The sequence below is a fragment of the Mustela nivalis genome (genome assembly GCF_964662115.1).
Source record: "Mustela nivalis genome assembly, chromosome: 6".
Taxonomy (NCBI): domain Eukaryota; kingdom Metazoa; phylum Chordata; class Mammalia; order Carnivora; family Mustelidae; genus Mustela; species Mustela nivalis.
In genome coordinates, this window is record NC_139025.1 from 33,877,526 (window position 1) to 33,897,016 (window position 19,491).

General features: G+C 42.1%; 1 protein-coding gene across 1 annotated transcript in view; it reads left to right on the plus strand.

Moving 5' to 3' along the window:
• Positions 1-19,491, plus strand: part of ATP6V1D (ATPase H+ transporting V1 subunit D) — a 29,664-nt gene that overhangs the window by 425 nt on the left and 9,748 nt on the right. Inside the window, exon 2 of the mRNA XM_082734084.1 lies at positions 5,237-5,354. Coding sequence (XP_082590210.1) covers positions 5,237-5,354 — 118 coding nt within the window. The remainder of the gene's footprint in view (positions 1-5,236; positions 5,355-19,491) is intronic.

Consider the following 19,491-nt stretch of genomic DNA (forward strand, 5'->3'; position numbering starts at 1 on the left):
CCCGAGCAGCAGTCCCTGCATACCCTGACCAGCAGCGAGGTTCCTTGTTTGCTGGGCGAATCTTGAGCTCTCCCCCGTTCCTTTTCGTGAGTCTGGGGGCGATACTCTTTAATGGCCCCCACCCATTCCTCTGAGGGAAGCACACTGGACAGAGCGATCCCAATCCGTAGGAACATGCTGCTCGGCCTGCTGTTTTTTTTTTTTTTTTTTTTTTTAAAGATTTTATTATTTATTTGACAGAGATCACAAGTAGGCAGAGAGGCAGGCAGAGAGACAGAGAGGAAGGGAAGCAGGCTCCTGCTGAGCAGAGAGCCCGATGCGGGGCTCGATCCCAGCACCCCGGGATCATTACCTGAGCCGAAGGCAGAGGCTTAACCCACTGAGCCACCCAGACGCCACGGCCTGCTGGTTTTTACGGAGGTCTGCTGACTTTACTCATTAATTGAGGCTTTCATCTCCTTTTCCTTTATTGAGCTGGGCAGTGGGTTTATAGAACTATGAATCATCCCGTTTTGCCTAAGAGAGGCCACGGTTTAATGGAGAGATGGACCAACTAGCGAGGTTTGATAAATATTTCGAGAAGGGAAGTTTACCGTGGTGAGAAGCACATAGAAGAGGCTTCTAGGCCAAGTTGGGGGTTGAATCGAATTGCCCGAGTATGGTCGTAAGGTTTGAGCTTGGATGCCCCTTTTCATTTTCCATGATCCCACGAAATGTCACCTGCAGTGGGAAGATATCCCTGAGTTTTCGAGGCACTCCGTTTGCTCCATCACCACTGTGCCTCCTTCAGACAGACCTCTGTTAATACCACCCAGACTGTAAAGTGAATATTGGTTTACATAGCTTTCCCACTGAATTGTGAGCTGTCTCCAGGAGGAGAGAGTGTCTTGAGAATTAATCCGTAGAAGGGCTATAAAAAAAAAAAGCATAGCGCCCTAAGTGTTGGGCAGTTTTTAATATTAAGATTTCATTAATTTATCTGACACAGAGCACAAGTAGGCCAAGTGGCACGGAGAGGGAGAAGCGGGATCCCAGCTGAGCAGGGAGCTCTATGCTGGGCTAAATCCCAGGACCCAGGGATCATGACCTGAGCTGAAGGCAGGTGCTTAATGGGTTGAGCCATCCAGGTGCCTCTGTTTGGGCCAGTTTTAAAAGAAGGTTTTATAGTTTTCTCAAATTTGCCTAAGAATGTGTCATAGTTAAGATTGTTATTTGGCCGCTCCTCCTCTTCTACTCCCCCCCCCCCCCATTTAGGATTAGAAAATCAGATTTGACTTTGACATTTAGATCTTTTGATTGTGGTCCTATTTCTTTGGAGGTGTTCTTGTTTTTTTCCTTCATCCTGATTTATTTCTTGGAAAATCTGAGAATGCCTGAAATAAAGAATTATATTCAAATCCAAGACTTAGCTTTCTGTCTCTTTCAGTTTGGCTATAACTCTTAATGAAATGAAAGGGTTTGGGGGCTTTTTATTTATTTATTTATTTTTGCTTATTTTTTACTTTCACCCATTGATTTTCTAGTAGATGTTTATATTAAGTGGGAAGCAAGTCAGCTGTGGAGAAAGGCACTGTTTGTAAAATAGATAAGGATCAAGCTACCCTGGGGTAGGGAGATCTGCAGAACTCCCAGAACTTGACCATGAGTCTCATAAATGTCTGCACTGAAAGACCACCAAACTAGAATGGCCTATGGCTGTGTTCTTTGATTGACCTCGGCACCGGTGAAAATACCTGTGGAGAAAGCCAGGTGCTCCTGGAGAATTTGTTCTATCCAATGCCTGATGATAGGCTCCTGACCTCCCTTTCTTAGGGCATTCACTAAAAATGGCTTACAATTATGCATCCTTTCTTTTCCTTTTGAAATATACATCTCTATCCTACAACTTAGAAGAGTCATTCTCAAGGATCTGAAAGCCATTTCTTTGAAATGTAGTTATTGGGAAGGATGGATGTTTCCCAGTCTCTGGGAAGATGGAATCCTAACTTCCATGATTGCCAGGTAGCAAGTGTCATTTTCAGTGACCAGCCCTTTTTAATTTTTTACTTCTGTGACTCTTTTTGAGTCCGCTCTTTCTTCTCTCCCTACTGTTCCTTTAAAATGCCCAACCAGGGGCACCAGGGTTGCTCATTTGGTTAAGTGTCTGCCTTACGCTCAGGTCATGATCCCAAGGTCCTGGGATCAAGCCTTCCGTAGGGAATCTCTGCTCAGTGGGCTCTCTCTGCCTGCCACTCTGCCTTCTTGTGCTTGCGCACACATGCACTCTCTCTCCCTCTGTCAAATAAATAAAATCTTAAAAAAAAAAAAAAAAGTAAAATGTCCAACCACTTCTGCACCAGTCAGAATGGGGCTCAGCTCTTTTTCCTACTGTCATTGGTTACTGCACAAAATCTGTTTTCACCACCTGAATGTCTGGCTGTGTTTATTTTTAATAGTAGTCAGAATGTTAACATTTTTTTTTGTTTTGTTTTTGGTTTGAGACTAAGAAGTGAGAATGGACGTCTTTGGGCTTAGACAAGAAGACTAATAGATTTGTAAAAGTGAAAATTGTTATTTGAGAGCACTTAGCTTGCTGATTGAGAGGAAAATAAGGCACAGGAAGTTAGTGCTTGTGTAAATATTTTCCCCAAGGCTTAGCAGCAGGTATTTTGTCATGTAGTCAGATGTCTTTGATTCAGCCGAAAACAAAGTCATCCTTCTGGCTGAAGGTCGAACATTTTCCCTAATGCTTAGCAACCCTAAAACTTGAAAGGAGTTGTTTCTTTAAGAGCTAGGTTAGAAAATACTTCAGTGACTTCTGTGTCAGACAGTTCCACCTTACAGTGTTATCCTGTGAGGTGGGGCTGTCTCCCCCTTATGCAGCAGAGAGAACAAAACAAAGTTTAGACTGAAAGCAAAAGAGGCTTGAGGGATTTGCAGTCAGCAAGAGTCTGTCAAATCCAGGTTCTATGACATACTGGCTGTAAGCCTTTGGGCAAGTCATTCTTCAAGTCTCAAGATTTAAAATGTGTCTATTTCACAGAGGTGCTATTATTAGTTAGGAGGAAATTAAAATTAGCTTGGTAAATTCAATTTTATTTTTTCATTATTTATTTATTTATTTTTAAAAGATTTTATCTTGATTTCACAGAGAGAGATTACAAGTAGGCAGAGAGGCAGGCAGAGAGAGAGGGAGAGGGGGAAGCAGGCTCCCCGTTGAGCAGGGAGCCCAATGTGGGGCTTGATCCCAGAACCCTGGGATCATGAACTGAGCCGAAGGCAGAGGCTTAACCCACTGAGCCACCCAGGTGCCCCGGTAAATTCAGTTTTATCAACCAGCTCACGTTTTTTGCTATATTGAATCTGCAGTACTGGGATTTGACTTAAATTTGATTCAAGTCTTTGAGCTCCAAATTCTGGTCATTAGTGTCAACAAGATAATATGTTAAATGTACACATTGGGGTGGATAGCTCCAGCTAAGGCTGGAAACTGAACCAGCTTTACTTGGTTAGACCTCCAGTGAGGTCAGTCAGTGCAAATTCAGCTACTGATAGTAGTTTTCAAACAGAACTGTTCATCTGGTGCTATGTATAATAGGCAGTGTGACGGGTGGTTGGGATACAGTGGGCCTAGGTTTGAGCCTTAGTTTGAGTGGTGGGCAAGGAACTGGAGTCAGAAATGTGTTTCAGTTGTCGTCCCGTTCCCCACTCCCGCCCAGAGTGGGAGGAAGTGTTTCATTTTTTTAAGCTTCATTTTCAAGATCATGTTTAAGGTTTCTTCAGCTGTAGAATGGTCTCAGTAACCTTTCCACTTTGGTAAAAGATTTCAGTAAAATCTAAGAATTTACCCAAAGGTCCATTAATACATGCTATTTTGCAGTTGGTTATAACACCAGTCATATGAAATTATATCCCCTTATACAAATCATCTTAAGTATCTACATTATACAATTTATTGTTAAATCTTTTACCTACTTTTTAAAAAATTATTAAATGTTATCTGGCATATGGCAGCAAGAACAAAATTGTCAATTTCTGTAATTACTTTCTTGGCTTTGATATTGGGGTTTCTGTTGGGAAAAGACTGGAATAAGAGATAAGACTTCTGTAGTTTGTCACTTTTCAGAAATGGGTGTCATTGGTTCCTTGAGTCATTTGCAAAGTAGTAAAATTATTGGTGGTAGGATTTTGATGAAATGAAAACACTTTAATGCCACACTTTTAATAGAAAAAGTAATTATTCATTGTGGTATATGTTATAAGAGGTCCTTAAGAATATAAATATAGTGGAAAGTAAATCCATTTTTTCCCTTTAGTCCCATTTCCCAAAGGAAACTTACCAGATTCTGTGACTCTTTTCTAAAAGTGTTCTCTGTGTCAATATAAGCATATTTATCCCTTACTTTGCATGTGTAAGAGACTATAATATAGTTTATATTTTTTTAATCTTTTTCTAATGACTGTTTATCATTCCATTTTATGATGCACTGTGATTTATGGAACATTTAGTGTGTTTCCACCCTTTTGCTATTACACACAAGGCTGGAGTAGTCATCCTTAACTTTGCATATACTTTTGTATACATGTGGGAGTAAGTCTGTGGCATAAATTCTTCACAATGGACTTGTTGGTCCTGAAGGTAAGTGCATTTCAAATTTTGATACTGATTAGTGGACAGATTTTAAAAAAATGCTTACTTAATACACCTGTAATGGAAACAGAGACGTTACTTTAATTTGCAAATCTAATATTTTAGCTATGGTGGCATCATAAAACAGGACTCCTGATAAATTTTATTATGATATAGTAAATAACTTTTCCCAGATATTTGTTAAAGAATGTTTCTGTTTTGGGCGCCTGGGTGGCTCAGTGGGTTAGGCCGCTGCCTTCGGCTCAGGTCATGATCTCAGGGTCCTGGGATCGAGTCCCGCATCGGGCTCTCTGCTCAGCGGGGAGCCTGCTTCCTTCTCTCTCTCTCTCTGCCTGCCTCTCGGTGTACTTGTAATTTCTCTCTGTCAAATAAATAAATAAAATCTTTAAAAAAAAAAAAAAGAATGTTTCTGTTTTAAATAAATGAACTTAATATTTCTGGAACAAGTCAGTGATATTGAGAAAAATCATAACTTTCAGCACAGATGCTATATATTCTTAAAATCATGACATCAAAGAGGAAGGCATAATTTTAATACTATATTGGGGAAGTATTTATATGTTTTTTAAACACTGGGAATAAATATCTTTAATTTTGTTTATATAGGGCACAGACCATCATGAAGGCTCGATTAAAAGGAGCACAGACAGGTCGAAACCTCCTGAAGAAAAAATCTGATGCCTTAACTCTTCGATTTCGACAGATCCTAAAGAAGATAATAGAGGTAGAATGAACTGTGCTTAGAACAGTTATTTATTTTAGAGATATCTAAGAAAATCCACTGTGGCTCTTGGCATTTTAATTTTTGTTTTAATTTTTTTTCTTTCAAAAGTAAAACTATCATTATGACCGTAACAAGTTTCAGATCATTTAATATAAAATATGGACTCATTAGTCTTGCCAGCAAAGCCCCTGCCTGCTCCTGGGACCTCATTTGGCGCATTCTCCCTACCATTTTCCTCCAGGACTTTTCATTAGCTGTTTCTTCTGCTTGAAATGTTCTTTCCCGGGACTTAAGATTGCTCCTCTGGTCATTCTGGTCTCTTCAGAGAGGCCATCCCTGATCACGCAATCTGAAGTGACCATGTATTTACCTCTGTTGCATTTCCTTATTATTTTTTAAAGATATATGTATTTGAGAGCGAGAAAGAGAGCAGGAGCACAGGGAGGGGCAGAGGAAGAGGAAAAGAGAATCTAAAGCAGATTCCATGCTTAGCAGAGCCAGACATGGGTATCGATCTCACAAGGGCGAGATCATGACCTGAGGTGAAACCAAGAGTCAGATGCTAACTAGTTGCACCACTCAGGCACCTCACATTTCCTTATTTTTGTCATAGCATGTACTACTGCATATTTCCTTGTTTGGTGGTTGCCCCCACTAGAGAGTGTTAGCTCCCTGAAAGCAGGGACTTAATCCTCAGTACTTATTTCCTGTGTCTAGAACAGTGCTGGCACATAGTGTGTTTTAATTCAGTACTTTTTAGGTAATTGAAATGCAAATATGGAAATATATTTTAAAAATGAAGATTATTCTCCTCCCTCCCCAACCCCCTTCTCATTTTCCAGAGAAGTTCTCTGTGACACTTTTATTTATTTATTTTTAGTAACAAGCAGCTGTTATGCATTATATAATTCAATTCCTGCCTGTTTCCCCTGGCAGAGTATGGACAGCTTTCTACATCAATACATAGATCTCTCTTTTTCTTTATAACAGCTGCTTGCAACTCCATCGAACAGATATGGAATTTATTTTTCTGTTGATGAATGTTTTACTGTTTAGTGGGGGAGGGTACTCGTCAATCTTTATGTGTATGTGTGAGAGTACTGATAACACGGACTCCATCATTGGCTCTCCATCTTGTTCATGGCTGGACTGTGACCTTCCTTTGGGCTGAGTATTGTGGGCTCCATGAAGGTTGATGTTGGCCCTGACCAGCATGCAGGAAGGCTGACTATCCTGTGACCACCCCACTGGGCCCCTTGCTCTGGGAAAGCAGACGGTTATGGGCCCTGCTTGGCAGAGAGCAGCCACTTGGGTGATGTGTCCGCCCCATCCCTCCCTGGCCCTCCCTTTTGATTAGTTATCCTGAGTAGAAAGGTAAAAACGGTCCCACAGGAGACTCGAAGTTTTTTTTTTTGTCTCAGGGTGCCTTCTGAGTCCGGAGGATACTTGACTGTCCCTCATGCACTTTCTAAGCACTGGCAAGCCAGCTGGAGATGTGAAGGGAGTGGTGGGAGTGGGGGGGCGGTAGGCCTGAGCTGGCAGGGCCAGGCTTGTGAGTGCGGAGGTAGGGGGGCGCCCCAGGGGCTGTTAGAAGGTCTGTCTGAGAGCAGGGGGGTAGCCACTGACCAGCAGTTGCTGCATGGCTGGGCCCATGGTCTGCATGGGGAAGCACGGTGGAGGGGAGTCAGAAGTAGGGTGGGAATCTGAGCAGCAGGGATGAGGGCTTTGGTTTAGGAAGGAGGGTGTGTGAGCCGCCTGTTCCTCCCCTTGGGATGTTGTGTCTGGAGGAATCCAACAGCAGGAGGGTCCCTTGGGAATTAGGGCCTTGGGAGGCTGGAGAAGGGTGAGTGCTGAAGGGAGTACTGTGGTGTCTCAGGAGAGTAGGGACCCAGAGGCGTGGGATCCCTGGGGTAGTTACTGATGAGGAGGGGGTGGTGGTAGAGGAGGAGGGGGATTTAAAGGCACATCCTCTGGTTGGAACACAGCTCCAGGCCGCTTGCTTGCCTGAGGATGAGGAAGGAAAAATTCCACCAGTCAGGAAACGACAGTGAGGGAGTGAGTACTCTGCCCCAGACTTAGTAGAGCAGGCCTGCCGCTTTAGGCAGAGCGGCCGACAGGGCTGCAGGGTGGCGGTGGCAGCTTGGGTGTTGCAGTGGTGGGATACTGGGGAAGAGGGTATTTGTTGGAGGTTTGGGATGTCCAAAATGGCCCCAGTCAGCGCTCAGCCTGCCTTGCAACAAGTACATGCCACAGTCTTGGGACAGAATCTCAGGCTCTTGGTTAACTTGATCGGATAAATTTTAGAATTAAGATAACTTGGGGCCTGTTCTTTGATCTCCACGGAAGAACCACTAGAAATTCTGTGTGAACTGGGAGTGAAACCTGCCATTTACACTTAGCATTTTAGTGATCTAGACAAAGAATTGCTTTCCTCTGGTATGGAAGGCCTTATATTATTGTCAGCTCCAGGGGCATGGTGTTGGATTTAGTATCTGTCCTTGCCCCTGTGGTTAATTGGCTCATTGCTAAGGTAGCTACTATGGTGGTTGACTTAAGTGAGACCAAAAGAATCTGTCTTAGGGGAAATAGGTTGAAAAATGGGAAAAGCAAAGAATCTTCCCAATGATGAAATGGCAGAAAGGGGGCCCGTCAAGGTCTCACAAACTATAATGGCAAGTCCTAATTTTATACAGGATCCGAAAGAAAATATAGACAACCCAGTTTGGTCTTGCTAAGCATTATGGAAGGCTCGAGAAAACGAGGTGTTTCCCCGGATCTCCTCTGCTAACAGGAATTTCAGTGGTGTATACCCTATACCTCTAGAGACTAGGGGTTAGGCAACAGTAGGGGGGAACTAGAGGCCCCATGTTGAATTAACCATTTATTGCTCTTGCATTAACAGACTGTGCTAACTAATAGACACTGGAGCTGAATGCACACTTTTGGAAACCCTAGAAATTCTGGGGAGAAATAAAGGCTGTTGATGTTTATGTGGGACAAATTATCAAGGTCCTCCAAACGAGTCTGTACCTACAGATTGGCAGGCTTCTTCCCCATTGTTTTCTAGTGTGGCTTTCCCTCGCTTGAGTATCTTAGGCACAGCTCCACAGGTGGATTCAGGTTGCATATCCGAGTAGTGAAACCCGTTGTGGGTCATGCAAAATGGGAACCTGTAGGGCTACCAGTTTCTGAAGAGTCATAAACATAAAACAGTATGAGCTACTAGGGAAGGATAACGAGGTTACTACCACCATTGAAGAATTAGAAAAGACAGAGGTCATCAGGCCTGCTCAGTGCCCATTCAGTAGTCGGTTTGGCTTATAGTGAAATCTAATGGGACCTGGCAAATAACAGTAGATTATAGGGAACTCAGTAAAATTACTCCCGTCTGTCCATGTTCTTATGGTGCCTAATATAGCCTTATTGTTAGAAGAAATCATGGCATCCATTAAGGTTTATCATCATGTACCAGATTTGTCTAATGCCTTTCCACTATTCATTAGGACATGAATTCTAAGATTAATCTCCTTTCCTGTGGAACAGGAGACAATGGACTTTCTAAGGGTACCTCAGTAGCCCCACAGTTTGTCATATAGGTTGGTAGGCAGAGATTTGGAAAAATGGATATTGTCAGAGATGATGGTGCTTTATCATTATATTGGTGTAATGTTAAACTGTGATGATTTACCCTCCCTGTCTCCTTGGGTCTCAGGTCTCAAATGTACAAGACCTCATTATCTCAGGTCTCAAATGTGTAAGAACTGAAACGTTTCAGGTATAGTCTCTGAGAGGTAAATACAGACAGGAATCTAAGGGCTGGGTTAATTGGTAAAGTTCCTGGGCATCATCTGGTCAAGTAAGACAAGTGATGCCAGAGATGGTCATTGTAAAATGCAAGCCTTCCCAATCCCTAAAACTGTAGAGGAATTACAGGCTTTTGGTTTATTGGTTTACTGGAGATTTTCTGTTCCCTTTCTAGCAATAGAGCAGATATTAAGACCTTTTAAATGCCTTAGTTAGGAGGGTAAGCTGATGGGGTTGGGGTGCAAACCAATAAGAGGCTATCTTTTTGTAAAGATTTAATTTATTAGAGAGAGTGCACACGCCTGAATGGGGAGAAGAGGAAGAGCAGAGAGAGACTGAGAAGGAGACTCCTCACTGAGCAGCAAGCCCGAGGTCATGGTGCTCCATCCCAGGACCCTGAGATCACAATCTGAGCCAAAGGCCTATGCTTAACTGACTGAGGTCTCCCAATAAGAGGCTGTCTTCAGGGCAAAAAGGGCAGTACGAGTATAGACCTTGGGGGTATTAATGCCAGGTGGGAGTTGTGAATTAGATGTGAATTCATATCTAGAAGGGTTTGGCTGGGGCTTGTGAGATTGACGAAATGGGAAATAGATCTCGTTAGGATTCTGGTCTCATTTATGGAGGAGAACAGAAACCAGGTGTAGTCCCATTGAAGAACAACTATTAGCTATGTATCTTGCGCTTCAGCAGACAGAGGGACTGAGTGCTGATTTGCCTATGATGGTATGAACCTTTCTGCCAGTGGGAGAATGAATTAAGGACTTGTTCAGCAAATCTAAGTGTGCCTGTGTTCAGGTAAGCACCTTACAGAAGTAACATGCTTACCTGCGGTGCAGGAGTGCTTTTAATACCAACCTGCTGTCTCATGAGCTACACTCATTTTGAGGGCTGGTCACCTAAGTCAGCCCAACCCAACAGCCCAACTTGCAGAAGTTGCTGACAGTATGCACCCCCCTCTGGTGGATGCATAGTATACTGGTGGCAGTTGCAGGGGAAACCTGCCTGTATGGCATTCCTCTGCCATCTGGCTGGATTCTGATACACTTTGAAGAAAGAACTTAAACAAAGTAATCAGTGGGCAGAGTTGAGAGTAGTATGGATTGTGTTGACATATGAGCCAATGCTCATTGATTTGGCTACTGACACCTGGGCAGTGTTGTAAGGGTTGAGAGCATGGATGCTTTGATGGCACAGAGAAGGTTGGGGTATATTAAATAGACCTCTGTGAGGAGTAGAACTGTGGGGGAAGGTATTTGGGAAGTGTGCCCTAAGCCTGATGCAGCTCTCCAAGTAAGGCCTGTTTCCCTGCTTACTCCCCAGCCACACCACCAGGCACTGATGAGGCAAATGCTCTGCCCAGGCACATGTTTTGGTGGAGGAAATGCTGACCCTGTCTGATATAGCAGAGTGGGTTCATTGTAGGTCAGTTGTAAATTGGGACAACAACTGATGTCCCAGAACTACTTGGCAAATAGTAAAAAGATTATGTTTGCCTTTAAAATATTTGAGTCCACAGGCTGCTGACAAGGACTGTCCCCATTGCCACCTCAGTTGACGGCCATTGTACCATACGCTGGGGTATGTTGGGCAGATTACAAGCCCTGTTTCTTGCTGGCAGATAGATTACATAGGTCCTTTGCCAGTATTAAAAGGGACAGATATGCACTGATCAGTGTGGACACTTGCACAGGACTTGTACAAACCTTTGCCTGTAAGAGAGCTAATTAGGTTGCAGGTGGAACAGATTAACAACTGGAGAGCGTGTACAAACGCCGACTCCTATAGCGATCAGGGGTCATGTTTTACTGGTCATGACATCCAAGAGTGGACAGAAGCCTGGGATATATTGTTGTTTTCCCACCTGCCATGTAGTCTCACTGCTGCAGGTCTAACTGGAAGGATGACTGGACTAATAGGAAACACATTAAAGATTTTGTCACCAGATGGCTCCCTCAAAGGTTGGTCTCCAAGACTAACGGGCAATTCAACTTTTTAAAGCTGTGCCCATAGGAGACAGATTTCTGCATACGAACACCTAAGCAGCAACACCCGTGCAGCTCTGGGGTGCCGGTATTGTTGGGAGGTCTGAGACCTACTGGGGGAAGAGGGACTACTTCTGTGATTGCTATAAGACTTCCCATCTGGTAAGGCTCTAGTTCTTTGAAAATTGACTTGGAATACCTCCTCTGGGTGGCTTAGTGTCCTAATCCACTGGGGTCAAGTCCTCACATCCAGTATAATTTTTTAAAAATTACACAATGTATTATTTGCTTCAGGGGTATAGATCTGTGAATCCTCACAGATCTCTTACACAATTTGCAGCATTCACAGTAGCACATACCCTCCCTATGTCCATAACCCAGCCACCCCATCTTCTCCCCACTCCTCCTGTAACCCTCAGTTTCCTGAGATGAAGTCTCTTATGGTTTGTCTCCCTCCCTGGTCCCATCTTGTTTCATTTTTCCCCCTCCCTTCCCCCGACAACCCTCTGCTCTGCCTCTCAAATTCCTCATATCAGGGAGATGGAATGATAATTGTCTTTCTCTGATTGACTTATTTTGCTCAGCATAATACCCTCTATTTCCATCCACATCATTGCAAATGGCAAGATTTTGGTTTTTTTGATCCTTTGATGACTGCATAGTATTCCATTGTGTGTGTGTGTGTGTGTGTGTGTGTGTGTGTGTGTGTGTACACACATATACATACACTATATCTATCTATCTATCTATCTATCTTCTTTATCCATTCATCTGTTGATGGGCATCTAAGTTCTTTCCATAGTTTGACTGTTGTGGATAATGCTGCTATAAACATTTGTGTGCACGTGCCCCTTCGGATTACTACATTTGTATCTTTAGGATAGATACCTATTTGTGTGATTGCTGGGTCATAGGCTCTATTTTCAACTTTTTGAGGAACCTCCATACTGTTTTCCAGAGTGGCTACACCATTTGTATTCCCACCAACAGTGTAGGAGGGTTCCCCTTTCTCTGCATCCTCGCCAGCATCTGTCATTTCCTGACTTATTAATTTAGCCATTCTGACTGGTGTGAGGTGGTATCTCATTGTGGTTTTGATTTGTATTTCCCTGATGCCAAGTGATGTTGAGCTTTTTTTCATGTGTGTGTTGGCCGTTGGATGTCTTCGCAGAAATGTCTGTTCATGTCTTGTGCTCATTTCTTGGTTGGATTATTTGTTCTTTGGTTGTTGAGTTTGAGAAGTTCTTCATAGATTTTGTATGCTAGCACTTATTATATCATTTGCAGGTATCTTCTCCCATTATGCCAGTTGCTTTTGGTTTTGTTGACTGTTTCCTTTGCTTGCAAAAGCTTTTGATCTCGATGAAGTCCCAGTAGTTCATTTTTACCCTTGCTTCACTTGCCTTTGGCGATGTTTCTAGGAAGAAGTTGCTGTGGCTGAGGTGGAAGAGGTTGCTGCTGCCTGTGTTCTCCTCAAGGATTTTGATAGATTCCTGTCTCGCTTTGAGGTCTTTTCCATTTGGAGTCTATTTTTGTGTGTGGTGTAAGGGAATGGTCCACTTTCATTCTTTTGCATGTGGCTGTCCAATTTTCCCAGCACCATTTGTTGAAGAGACTGTCTTTTTTCCATTAGACATGCTTTCCTGCTTTGTCGAATATTAGTTGACCAGGTCAACTAATCTTGTTGAGTTGAGGGTCCATTTCTGGGCTCTCTATTCTGTTGCACTGATCTGTGTGTTTCTTTTAGTGCCGGTACCATTCTTTCTTGATGATGACAGCTTTGTATTAGAGCTTGAAGTCTGAAATTGTGATGCCACCAACTTTGGCTTTCTTTTTCAACATTCCTCTGACTATTTGGGGTCTTTTCTGGTTCCGTATAAATTTTTGGATTATTTGTTCCATTTCTTTGAAAAAAATGGATGGTATTTTGATAGGGATTGCATTAAATGTGTAGATTGCTTTAGGTAGCACAGACATTTTCACAATATTTGTTCTTCCAATCCATGAGCATGGAACGTTTTTCCATTTCTTTGTGTCTTCCTCAGTTTCTTTTATGAGTACTTTATAGATTTCTGAGTACAGAGACTGCCTCTGGTTAGGTTTATTCCTAGGTATCTTACGGTTTTAGGTGCAATTGTAAATGGGATTGACTCTTTAATTTCTCTCTCTTCTGTCTTGCTATTGGTGTATAGAATACAACTGATTCCTGTGCATTGATTTTATAGCCTGAAACTTTACTGAATTCCTGAATGAGTTCTGGAAGTTTTGGAATGGAGTCTTTCGGGTTTTCCATGTAAAGTATAATATCACCTGCAAAAAGTGAGAATTTGACTTCTTTGCCGAGTTGGATGCCTTTTCTTTCTTTTTGTTGTCTGATTGCTGAGGCTAGGACTTCTAGTACTATGTTGAATAGCAGTGGGGATAGTGGACAACCCTGCTGTGTTTCTGACCTTAGGGGAAAATCTTTCAGTTTCTCCCCATTGAGATTGATATTCACTGTGGGATTTTCATAGATGGCTTTTATGATACTGAGGTATGTACCTTCTGTCCCTATACTGTGAAGAGTTTTGGTCGAGAAAGGATGCTGTACTTAGTCAAATGTTTTTTCAGTATCCATGAGAGGATCCTACGGTTCTTGTTCTTTCATTTATTAATGTATTGTATCACATTGATTGATTTGTGGATGTTGAACCAGCCTTGCAGCCCAGGAATAAATCCCACTAGCTGAATAATATTCGTGGTGAATAATCCTTTGTACTGTTAGATCCTATTGGTTAGTATTTTGGTGAGAATTTTTGCATCCATATTCATCAAGGATATTGGTCTGTAATTCTCCTTTTTGATGGGGTCTTTGTCTGGTATTGGGATCAAGGTAATGCTGGCCTCATAAAATAAGTTTTGAAGTTTTTCTTCTATTTTCTGGAGCAGTTTCAGGAGAATAGATATTAATTTTTCTTTAAATGTTTGGTAGTATTCCCCAGGGAAGCTGTCTGGCCCTGGGCTCTTCTTTGTTGGGAGATTTTTTTTTTTTTTTAAGATTTATTTATTTATTTATTTGACAGAGAGAAATCACAAGTAGGCTGAGAGGCAGGCAGAGAGAGAGAGAGGAGGAAGCAGGCTCCCCGCTGAGCAGAGAGCCCGATGCGGGACTTGATCCCAGGACCCTGAGATCATGACCTGAGCCGAAGGCAGCGGCTTAACCACTGAGCCACCCAGGCGCCCTGTTGGGAGATTTTTGATGACTGCTTCAATCTCCTTACTGGTTATGGGTCTATTCATTTCTTCTGTTTCTTCCTGGTTCAGTTTTGGTAGTTTATATGTCTCTAGGAAGGCATCCATTTCTTCCAGTTTGTCAAATTTGTTGGTGTATAGTTGTTCATAATATGTTCTTATAATTGTATTTCTTTGGTGTTAGTTGTGATCTCTCTTCTTTCATTCATGATTTTACTTATTTTGGTCCTTTCTCTTTCCTTTTGGTAAGACTGGGCAGGGGTTTATCAATCTTATTAATTCTTTCAAGGAACCAGCTCCTAGTTTTGTTGATTTGTTCTGTTGTTCCTTGGGTCTGTTTCATTGATTTCTACTCTGATCTTTATTATTTTTCTTCTGGTGGGTTTAGGCTTTCTTTGCTGTTCTTTCTCCAGCTCCTTTAGGTATAGGGTTAAGTTGTGTATTTGAGACCTTTCTTGTTTCTTGAGAAAGGCTTGTATTGCTATATATTTTCCTCTTAGGACTGCCTTTGCTTTGTACCACAGATTTTGGACCATTGTGTTTTCATTATTTGTTTCCATGAATTTTTTTCAATTCTTCTTTAATTCCTGGTTGACCCATTCATTCTTTAGAAGGATGTTCTTTAGTCTCCATGTATTTGGGTTCTTTCCAGATTTCCTCTTGTGATTGAGTTCTAGCTTCAGAGCATTGTGGTCTGAAAATATGCAGGGAATGATCCCAGTCATTTGATACCGGTTGAGACCTGATTTATGACCCAGGATGTGATCTATTCTGGAGAATGTTCCATGTGCACTAAAGAAGAATATGTATTCTGTTGCTTTCGGATGGAATGTTCTGAATATATCTGTGATGTCCATCTGGTCCAGCGTGTCCTTTAAGGCATTTATTTCCTTGTTGATATTTTGCTTGGATGATCTGTCCATTTAACATTTTGTTAAAGTCCCCTACTATTTTTGTATCTTGTCAATGTGTTTCTTTTGGTTTATATAGTTGGCTGCTCCCATGTTAGGGGCATAGATGTTTAAAATTGTTAGATCTTCTTGTTGGACAGACCCTATGAATATGATATAGTGTCCTTCCTTATCTCTTATTAAAGTCTTTGGCTTAAAATCTAATTGATCTGATATGTAAGGATTGCCACCCCAGCTTTCTTTTGATGTCCATTAGCATGGTAAATTGTTTTCCACCCCCTCACTTTAAATCTGGAAGTGTCATTTGGGTCTAAAATGAGTTTCTTGTAGACAGCATATTGATGGGTTTTGTTTTTTTTATCCATTCTGATACCCTGTGTCTTTTGATTGGGGCACTTAGCCCATTTACACTCAGGGTAACTATTGAAAGATAAGAATTTAGTGCCATTGTATTGCCTGTAAGGTGACTGTTACTGTATATTGTCTCTGCTCCTTTTTGGTCTGTTACTTTTAGACTCTCTTTGCTTCGAGGACCCCTTTCAGTATTTCCTGTAGGCCTGGTTTGGTGTTTGCAAATTTTTCTAGTTTTTGTTTGTCTTGGAAGCTTATATCTCTCCTTCTATTTTCAGTGACAGTCTAGCTGGATATAGTATTCTTGGCTGCATATTTTTCTCATTTAGTGCTTTGAGTATATCATGCCAGTCCTTTTTGGCCTACCAGGTCTCTGTGAATAGGTCTAATGCCAATGTAATATTTCTACCGTTGTATGTTTATAGACCTCTTGTCCTGAACTGCTTTTAGGATTTTCTCTTTGTCACTGAACCTTGTAAATTTTACTACTAGTTGAGGGGGTGTGGACCTATTTTTATTGATTTTTGAGGGGTGTTCTCTATGCCTGCTGGATTTTGATGCTTGTTCCATTTGTCACATTAGGGAAGTTCTCTGCTATAATTTGTTCCAATGTACCTTCTGCCCCCCCCCCTTTCTTCTGGGATCCCACTTATTCTAATATTGTTTCATCTTACGGTATCACTTATCTCTCAGATTCTCCCCTTGTGGTCCAGTAGTTGTTTGTCTCTCTTTTGCTCAACTTCATTCTCCATCATTTCTTTATCACTAATTCTCTCTTCTCCCTCATTTATCCTAGCAGTAAGATCCTCCATTTTTGATTGAACCTCATTAATACTTTTTTAATTTCAACTTGGTTAGATTTTAGTTCTCTTATTTCTCCAGGAAGTGCTTTTATTTCTCCAGAAAGGGATTCTCTAGTATCTTCCATGCTTTTTTTTGAGCCCAGCTAGCACCTTGGTAATTGTCATTCTGAACTCTAGTTCTGATATATTACTAATGTCTGTATTAATTAGGTCCCTAGCCATTGGTACTGCCTTTTGTTCTTTTTTTTTCCCCTGAGGTGAGTTTTTCCACCTTGTTATTTTATCCAGAAAAGAATAGACGAATGAGAGAACAAAATACTAAAAGGGTTGCAACGACCTCAGAAAAATACACACTGACCAAATCAAGAAAGACCCGAAACTGGGGGGAGAAGAAAGAAGGAAAGAGAAGGGGGGGAAAAAAAGAGAGAGAGAGACACACACATACATACACCTATGTGTGTATATACATATGTATATACATATACATATATATACATATACATATGTGTGTGTATATATATCCCCTCCCTTTTTAAAAAATACTGGTGAATAGAACAGAGCCACACACTTGATTTTGGATATATTTTGGTCTGTTAGAAGAAACTGCCTCCCAAAATTTTGAAAGAAAGAAAAACTTACATGTATACAAAAATAAGGGTAAACACGATGAAGGAATGGAATATGACTGTAAAGATGAAGATTTAAAAAGATTCTAAAAAAGGAATTGATAATATAAGAAGTTGGTTAAAAAAAAAAAAGAAGGGGCACCTGGGTGCCTCAGTGGGTTAAACCTCTGCCTTTGGCTCCGGTTGTGGTCTCAGGGTCCTGGGATCAAGCCCCATATTGGGCTCTCTGCTAGGCGGGGAGCCTGCTTCCCCTTCTCTCTCTGCCTGCCTCTGCCTACTTGCAATCTCTCTCTCTCTCTGTGTCAAATAAATAAATAAAATCTTTAAAAAAAAAAAAAAAAGAGAGAAAAGAATGTGATCAGGCTGAGACTAGAACAAAGCCATGTGCTAGATTTAGGGTATTTTGATCTATTAAAAGTACTGTATCCCAAGATTTTAAAAAAGAAAAACCTACATGTATACAAAAAATAAGGTCAAATACAATGAAGGGGTAGAATATAACAATGAAAATTTTAAAAGATTGTTTTAAAAATGTCTTGATAAGAGAAAATAGTTAAACGTTAAAATAGGAAACCGGAAAAATTTTAAAAAATAGAATTAGAAAAAATAAAATATAAAAAACTTAACTTTGAAAGACTAAAGATTAATCATGAGGCAAAAAGCCATGAATTCTGTGTGCTATATTCCCCTAGCTCTGGAGTTCCTCAGTTCTCATTGATTAGTGAACTTGGTCTTGGCTGGATGTTCTTGGTGATCTTCTGGGTGAGGGGCCTGTTGTACTAATTTTCAAATGTCTCTGCTGCAGGCAGAATCGTATTGCCCTTGCCAGGGCCCAGGCTAAGTAATCTGCTCGGTTTTGCTCTTGGGACCTTTTGTTCCCTGAACACTTTCTGTACCGTTTTGGAGGATGGGAATGAAAATGGCAGCCTCCCCGTCTCTGACCAGGAGGAGCTGAGAGCTCAGGGCCCCCACTCCTCAGTACACCCCCAGAGAAAAGCAGTCAATCCCTCCCTTATCCCTGGTCTCTGACCGCACTCTATGCTCACCCAGCCTGTGACCCAACGTTTCCATCTCTGGCCACGGCCCCTTTTGGAGTCTTTAAACACAGCAGATTCCTGCTGCACGCTCCTGTGCTGCTCCTTCTGGAGGTGTAAGGAGGGGAGTCACCCCAGATCTGCTGCTTGTGGGGTCCCTACTTGAAGAGCAGGGGCCCGACTGTGCCTTGGATCACGGTTTAAGGTAACCCTGAGCTGAGAGCCCCTCCTTGGCTCCATCTCTGCAGCTAGCTTCCCTGCTCCAATACCTGGGAGCTCTGCCACCCTCAGGCACCCCAGGTCTTTTTGTGACCCCACAGGTCCTGAGACCACACTGTTCCCACAAGGGCTCCACCCCCCCATTTAGCCTCTGGAGTGACATCCCTCAGTGGAGCAGACTTTTGAAAGTTCTGATTATGTGCTCCACTGCTTGCCGGGATCCGCCCCTCCCCACCGCAGTCTCTCTTTCTGTGTATCACCTTGGATTCACTTCTCTGGACATCCTACCTTCCAGCAAGTGGTTGATTTTCTGTTCCTAGAATTGCTGGTCTTCTTCTCTTTGATCTCTTGAGTTTGTAGGTGTTCAGAATGATAACTAACTAGCTGAACTCATGGGACCTGATGATATTTAAGTCTCCTGCTCTTCTGCCATCTTGCTCCTCCCCCTCACATCCAGTATTCTCAACCCTTCATTATATATTGGGTCAGGGCCCAGCACATGCAAAGAGTTGTATGTTGATTGTTGACGTAGGATTGTTAGCGAGGTTGCATATGTACAACACGGTCATATCCTCTGATGATATGAAGGAGCAAAATAAATGGTTTCATCTCCTGGGGAAAATACCAAAGTCAGGGAGGATATTAGCTCATGGGGACTAAACCACTACCCTGTTTTTGCTAACTGAAGATTTGCCATATCTATTGCTGGTAAAACATTTCTTACTGCCCATAATCCTGCATTGTTAATGTTTCTGTTGTGTCTGGAAACATCTTGTCATACGCCACACTTACACTGAAGTTACAATTGCTCCAACAGGCTGAGTCTGTGCAAAGGTCCTCTTTACAGGGTTGTTAGGGAACCACAGTTCTAAGTATTTTCTCTGGTTTTATAAGTATATTAATATTGTGGTATAGGGCTGCAAGTCACCTCCCAGTACCTGGCTGTATGGTCCTTGTGAAAGAATGGCAGGTAACGATTATACCGGCCATAAAGATGTCAAGGGTAGAGTGTAGGAGTGCTGACAACACTGACTCCCATTTTCGGTCCTCCGTCTTGGTCATGCCGCAGTGACTTCCCTTGGGGTTGTGTGTTCCAGGCCCCTTGGAGGTTAATGTTATCCCTGACTGAAATATGGGGAGGGTTGTTCTCATCTTCCTAAGTGGTGCAGAAAG